This window comes from Borostomias antarcticus (genome assembly GCF_949987555.1).
Source record: "Borostomias antarcticus genome assembly, chromosome: 10".
Taxonomy (NCBI): domain Eukaryota; kingdom Metazoa; phylum Chordata; class Actinopteri; order Stomiiformes; family Stomiidae; genus Borostomias; species Borostomias antarcticus.
In genome coordinates, this window is record NC_140243.1 from 16,414,531 (window position 1) to 16,422,030 (window position 7,500).

A 7,500-nucleotide genomic window follows, 5' to 3' on the forward strand; every position below is an offset into this window, starting at 1 on the left:
AGATGGAGGGGATAGGGGCAGACAGAGCGGGGGGATGGGCGCCGGGTCACAGAGGCTAAAGGAGAGAAAGAGGTTTGTGTTAAGAAATTAGGCAGGATGAAGAGCTGCGGTATATAATGCGGGCTTTAAGAGACAGGGCCGAATAGGGGAGAGGGGTGAGCCGAGGGAGAGGGGGAGGGGTTAAACGAGGGAGAATAAAGGCGAAACAGACGGAGGGAGGAGGGAGGGGACAGTGATGGATGAAGGGAGGGGACAAATCTGGGATTGAATGAGAGAGAAACGACCGCACTGACTTTTTTTTTTTTTTTTAAAGCTCTCAAATCTGTCCGAAGCCGATGTCCCTTTTTCCTCCTCTCTAACTATTTCTCTCACTTTCTCTTGCACGCCAACGCACACACACACACGCACACACACACACACACACAGACACACCAGTAGAATATCCAGTAGTGGTGGGGAGTGAGCTGTAGCTGTAATCCTGATAGAAAGAGAGGGATTATAATCCCAGTGGAGCCTGCCTACTGGAGAGAGGCAGATATTCATCTCACAGGGGCCCTCTTCTACAGGGTAGACCAGAGAGGACTGTGGGAGATTAGAACGGACCGGGTAATGGAGACTGCTAATGGGTTTATTCTAGTAGGAAGGGATAAAACCAAACTGCAGCCGGATCACTGCTGACAGCTCCTTAGCGACGGGGTTAGGAGGTGTGAATTTCTGTGGAAGAGAAAGTGTGTGTGTGTGTCAATGGGTATATTTTACGACTGTGTGGTGTGAGAGCAAACCACAAACCCCTTGTTATGACATTCCTGATTGTGTTTGTGTGTGTGTGTGTGTGTGTGTACATACATCCAGTCAGTGAGCGAGTGCTGTAAGAGCCTATGGAGTGCATCTGTTTTGTTTTTCAGTGCTGACTTGCCTTCTAACCTGCTGTGTTTGCGTGTGTGTGTGTGTGTCTGTGTGTAATAAGAGTCTCCCATGCTGAGTCAGTGGGGGTGTGTGTGAGCATTCAAACCCTGAACTCTAACCCCTTGACCTGCTCTGAGTCGACACATAGGTAACATTCTCGAGAGAAAGAGAGAGAGAGAGAGAGAACAGGAGGAGGGGAAGGAGAGAGAACAGTAGGAGGGGAAGGAGAGAGAGAGCAGGAGGAGGGGAAGGAGAGAGAGCAGGAGGAGGGGAAGGAGAGAGAGAATAGGAGGAGGGGAAGGAGGGGAGGACAGCGAGCAGAGGTGATGGAGCAGAAGAGACATCCAGGACTTCAAAGCTTTAGAGAAACGTTATGAGGTGCTGAACACCTCACCTCACTGTCATAATAGCACACACACACACACACACACCTTGTCCAGTAGCCACAGTACCGAGCATGAAGAATGATCATTTCACTGGAGAGTGGAAGGAAGACTAAAGTCACCTTCAACCCTGCCTGTTTACAGTGTCTTACGCACACACACACACATGCACACACACACGCACACACACACACGCCCACACATGCACACACACGCACACAAACATACACACGCACACGCCCACACATGCACACACACACACACACCACAGAGGCTCCGGTCGGTCCTGATAAACAGATGTGCTCACCATGCCTGTGGCGTGAGACGCCCTGAATTCAGGTCCTCAGGGAACCGTACACAGACACACACACACACACACACACACACTGCAGCTGGATGGCAAGGGTGTGGAAGGAAGGGATGTGGGAGGTGTGTGGTGTTTCTTTTTACTGTGTCACTCACACATTTACATACACACACACACACACACACAGACGCCAGCCTCTCACCCACGTAGCTATCACGTTAACGCGACTCTCACTCTCCCGAGAACTGTCAATCAGAGTGGATGAAGGGAGGAGAGAGAGGGAGAAAGACGAGTCCGTTCACACTGAAGAAAGAGATGAAACAGAGTGAGGGGAGAGAGAGTGAGAGAGAGGGAGAGAGAGAGAGAGAGAAAGAAGGCCGAGAGAGCAAGAGGGAAGACGGAGAGTGAGAGAGATGGATAGAGAAAGGGAGTGTGTGTTCGTGCTCCAGTTCGGAGACTCTGGCCCTGAATCAAACTGGCTTCACTCAGCTGAATCAAACTGTCTTCACTCAGCTGAATCAAACTGTCTTCACTCAGCTGAATCAAACTCGCTTCACTCAGCTGAATCAAACTGGCTTCACTCAGCTGAATCAATCTGGCTTCACTCAGCTGAATCTCTCCACGGTGGCATCACACACACAGACACACTCGCGCTAGTACACGCACATGGACACACGCCACACACACAAATACACACACACTGCAAACATACACACACACACATCCGGTATTGCCCCCAGCCCACTGAAGACCAGAGAAGTGTAGTAAAGGCTCAGAGCTGTTAAAACTAGTGGTGGGGTGAGGGTTGGGGGGGAGGGGGGGTAATTACTCCCTATTGAACCCCCTCCTCCTACCCAGGGGGAACACATTGGTCCCATACCTCTAACAGCTTTCAATTAGGCAGGGGCCACGGAACGGAGAGACGAGGAGGAGGAGGGAATGAAAAGAGAGAGAGAGAGATTTCTAATTGCATGGGGTGAAGGGAATTAGCAACAAGTATCCGTTCTGTCTGCCTTCGACTGGCACATGTTTTTTTTATGGGGAGGCTGTTAGCTGCTAACCAGCGGAGAGTGTGGGAATGTGGTGAACAGCATTCAGTGGCAACGTTTTCTCGTTTCCGACTGAAAGCACTTGAGTCTTTTCTTGCGCCGTCCAAGGACCCTGTTATTACCCTGTTATTCCCAGGCGTTAGTCAAAGAGAAGAGACAAGAAAATGAGGGAAAAGTAACAAGCCAGGATTGTTTGCGCAATTAAGTACTCCAAAGGATTTGTGAGTGTTTTCCTCAATAACTGTCTCTGGTGATATGTCCACCCCCCACCCCCCCCACACACACACACACAGACTCAAACACAAGTCTACAGGCTTAGCTGAGGATATCCACCTTGTTTGAAAGGGCATTGATTGTAGTTGGAGAGAGACGGAGGCTAATCTAGCTATTAGTCCAGGCTGAGAAGCATAGAGCCAGGCTTCACTAACAATGCATGTTTTGACAGGCAGGTTAGCACCAAATGATACACACACACACACACACACACACAGCGGCAGGGAGGAGGGGCTAGGGTTAGGGGCCCGCTTTGGAGCCAGTGTGTCTGTCGCTTAACAAGGGGTCCCTGACTGGAGAAACAACAACAGGGGGAGGTCACAGACACCTCTTGTCCCATGCGTTGATGCTAGGCTACACACACACACACATACACACACACACATAAATCAAACAAACAGTTTTTTCTCATTTACACTTTCTTCTTCAAACACAAATACACACGCACGCGCGCGCACACACACACACACACACACACACATTGTGGCTTGGCTGCTGGGGAACACATTGGGTTTATGGTTAAGATCTCATTATCCTAGAGGAAGGAGTCAGTGTAATATGCAAATGTCAGATCTTCATTGTTAACATATCCAGGGTGCGTTAGAGACAACACACACTCACAGACGCACACACGCACACACACAACCGCACACACACACACACAAACACACACACCACAAGCCAAAAACCCCTGAGTTTTCAACCCAAGTCAACTAGGGCTAGGATTGTTTCCAAGAAATTGTGTGTTTTCCATTCTTTTGAGAATAGTTTGTTGGTTAAGCAGAGACAGATGAGCAGACGGACAGATGAGCAGACAGACAGAGGAGCAGACAGACAGAGGAGCAGACAGACAGAGGAGCAGACAGACAGAGGAGCAGACAGACAGAGGAGCAGACAGACAGAGGAGCAGACAGACAGATGAACAGACAAACAGAGGAGCAGACAGGGAAGGAGAGAAGGGAGGTTCAAGAAGTCATAAACAGGGAGTGTGAAGATAAAAAGAGGGAGACAGCCTGACTGTCTCTCTCCTTAAACGAGGGAGGGACAGAGAAATAGGGCGAGGAATCACTAATGAGTCAAAACAGTCACACCCAGGGACACACCAACAGGTACAGACAGCGAGACAGGGGGAGGAAGAAAGAGAGAACGAGAGAGAGAGAGAGAGAGAGAACAGCCCTAGGTCAAATGAGCTGTGTGCACCAAGAGAGCGAGAGAAGTGAGAAGATGTGCAGCAGCGTAGGCAGAGTGACTGACTGGAACAGAGAGTGGAAGCCAGCGTGTTGTTGTTGTTGTTGGTGTTGTTGTTGTTTTGGGGTAAACTGCCAGACAGAACCTCATCTGTAAGGGAGGCAGCTGGCTAGAGAGACTGAATGCTTAAAACAACACGACACGGGGGAGAGAGAGAGGGAGGGATGGGCAGAGAGGCAGAGATTTTGTGTAGCGGCGTTATCGGTGCGTTCTTGTCCAAATAAAGTGAACAAGTCCGTCTTGATTGGCTAGCTTCTAATTCTGTCTGGGTGACAGGTTGACACGCATGTCTCGGAACACACGCAAATGCACACGCGCGTTCCCTGCTTTGATTGAGTCACCGACAGGTTTTTGTTTTTAAGAGTCTGACAGTTAAGTGTGTGTGTGTGTGTGTGTGTGTGTGTGTTTGTTTGTATATGCGTGTGAGATTAAGTCTGTTGATATGCAGCTGTGCGAGTGTGTACATGTGAGTGTTTCAGCTCACATTAGCAGGCAGGTGTGTGGTCCAGGCTGTCCCAGGTCACGTGTCTGGGCCTGAGCAAGACAACAAGCCTAGTAGTCTCCATCTTTGCCTGTTTTGTAGCTTTTGTACATTTAATATAATGTATCTAATCACAGCTCTCTCTCTCCCTCTCTCTCTCTCTCTCTCTCTCTCTGCAGCTTCCAGGGGGATGAGTACACGGTGGAGGTGCGCCTCAACGACTACCTTGACATCATCTGTCCGCACTACACCCGCGGCGAGCTTCCCTCCCAGGAGGCCGAGCGCTACGTGCTGTACATGGTGGAGCGTGAGGACTGGGAGGTGTGCAAGCCCCACTCCTTCGACCAGCTGCGCTGGGAGTGCTCCCGCCCCTTCGCCGCCCACGCCCCCGAGAGGTTCTCCGAGAAGTTCCAGCGCTTTACCCCCTTCACCCTCGGCAAGGAGTTCCGCCAAGGAGAGAGCTACTACTATATCTGTAAGTATGGCCGCTGCCGCTGTATGCCGCAGGCTGTGAAGGCTACAAACTATATATTGGTCAGTTGATCAGTTGAATTTAATCTGTCTCTCTCTCTCTCTCTCTCTCTCTCTCTCTCTCTCCAGCCAAGCCGCTGCATCACCATGGACAGGAGTGCCTGAGGCTGAAGGTGGATGTGGTCGGACTTCACGGTGAGCTCACTTCCTCTGTCTCCGTGATGGTCAAGCGGTCGGGATGGGGTTACGGTATAGCGTTAGCCTGTCTCGGTGCCCGGACGACGGTTAGACGCGCTGAAGTTCTCATGTAGGTCCTCTTCATCTCTTCCCAGCAGGCTCAGCCAAGACCAAGCCGGACAAGGGCAAGGCTGAGGAGGTCGAGAAAGCCACAGATGAGGGGAAAGGGAAGATGGCCGTCGGAGGAGTGCACAACCCCTCCAACAGGCTTCCAGCAGGTGAGCATCACGCCTCCGCATGGACAGCGACAGACACAGCTCGTTAACAGAAGTGTGAATCCTGATGAGAACATTCCGCCCATACCACACAGACAGACCCACTAGCAAAGCATTCCGTTGAGTTCGTCACCTGGAATGTACTCATGTGTTCCACTTGCTTTTTTGTTTCCTTCCCTCCCTCCCTCCCTCCCTCCCTCCCTCCCTCCCTCCCTCCCTCCCTCCCTCCCTCCCTCCCTCCCTCCAGATGACCCATCTGCGATGGAGCCCAACGTCCAGCGGAGCGTTGCCAGCTCAGTAGCGCAGCTCGCCTCCTTCTCTCTCCTCTTCACCACGGTCCCCGTGTTACTAGCCCTGACGCACTCCCTGTCTCTTCACTAAGACTGACCCCAGACTAGACCTCCGAGGCCTGGCCGGGACAGAGACTCTATCCGCCGCCAACGCTGGTCGTTGGCATGAAGCATAGCTAGATTTTTTATAAAGATTTTTTTTATATGAGCATGGACAATACTGCCAGTGAGTGTTTGATGTGCATGTGTCTTTATGTGTGCGTGCCTGTGAAAGGGATCTTTGGAACGTGGAGCGTTTCCAAGACAAGGACCTTGAAGATCATTTTTTCGATGATTGTTTTTATGTTTGCTGCAGTACGTTTTTCTGAATTTTCTAAATTTGCTGCAGCACATTCTTCTTTTCTCTCTCATTTGACTAACAGATGTTCAACTTGGACAGTCTGACTGTGGGACAATAACTGGAACTTGACCACAAATGGAAAAGTTAATCGTATAAGACCTGACAACGGAATATATAATCCTGAATCCCATGTATACTTTCTGGAACAATTCTGTTCACAACTCTATGATGTTTTGAGCCACGGAGCCTCTCAAACTGCCAGTCTCCTTGTTAACTCTCCTCTGTGTGTAGATATGGTTTATGTCTAGATAACGTTCCTGTTCCCGTCTTCATTAGAAATATGGTGAGGCACAGTTGTTGTCATGTTGTAGTGTAGCACTCCGATATAGGGGGATTACTATGGTATTACGTCATTCACTGTTGAAAACAGTGAAAACGATGACAGAGGTGTTAAATCCATGTTACGCCGTAATAAACATGCCAGAACTAACACAAAGTGACTGGCCGCACACGCACACTGCAGTCTATGTCTAATAAGTATGGACACCCTCTGAATGCAGAGCAAGACAACGGCATGTCCTTTAACATCACTTGAGATACAGATATATCACAAACTGTAACAGATTTGAGTGAACAAATTGTAATCGTTTTCCTTGTTATAGTTTTGCTATTGTATAAACGCCACACACATGACGAACAGAGGATGACCAACTAAGGGAGAGAGGAAAGCGTAGCGAGAGGCAGAACTCTGAGAGGGTGTTTTTGGTGACATCAAGGCGTGGAGCTGAGCTTCACGACTGATGGCGGCAATTCATCCACTCACAGACCCCAATATCAACCCAATAGCACGGTACACTGGTAATGATGGTTATGTTTACAGGGAACACACCCAGTATTGATTGCACACGCACACACCATACACACACATACCCACACACTAACTCACACACAAAGATTTGAAGGAATTCTCCAGAACTCACTACCCAGTCTGCAGACATACTGTATTGTTATTGTTTTGTTTTCTTGTTCTCCATTTTGTGCTATTTTGTATATGTTTGTATGTAAAAATGTGTACATAGAGAAAATTATATGAAAACAATGGCATTTGTTTAAAATGTGAAAATTCTTTTGTGAAATAAAGAATATGGTGACGTCATAAAAGGCCTGACATGATTTCATTTCTAAACTCTCGCATTTTCATTGGAAAGAAAGAGGATGGAGTTTCATTGTACACCACGTGTTTGCTTTTGACATAACTGCAGCTAGTGTTAAAATGTCATTGAAACTATGCTATTTCAAA

At 49.0% G+C, this 7,500-nt stretch overlaps 1 protein-coding gene across 1 annotated transcript in view; it reads left to right on the forward strand.

The window, feature by feature from the left end:
• Window positions 1-5,951, forward strand: part of efna1b (ephrin-A1b) — a gene marked incomplete at both ends in the record, with an annotated part of 10,857 nt that extends 4,906 nt beyond the window's left edge. The window contains 4 exons of the mRNA XM_084444534.1: window positions 4,827-5,122; window positions 5,248-5,313; window positions 5,454-5,573; window positions 5,818-5,951. Of these exons, the coding sequence (XP_084300660.1) occupies window positions 4,827-5,122; window positions 5,248-5,313; window positions 5,454-5,573; window positions 5,818-5,951 (616 nt within the window). The remainder of the gene's footprint in view (window positions 1-4,826; window positions 5,123-5,247; window positions 5,314-5,453; window positions 5,574-5,817) is intronic.
• Window positions 5,952-7,500: the final 1,549 nt, after the last annotated feature.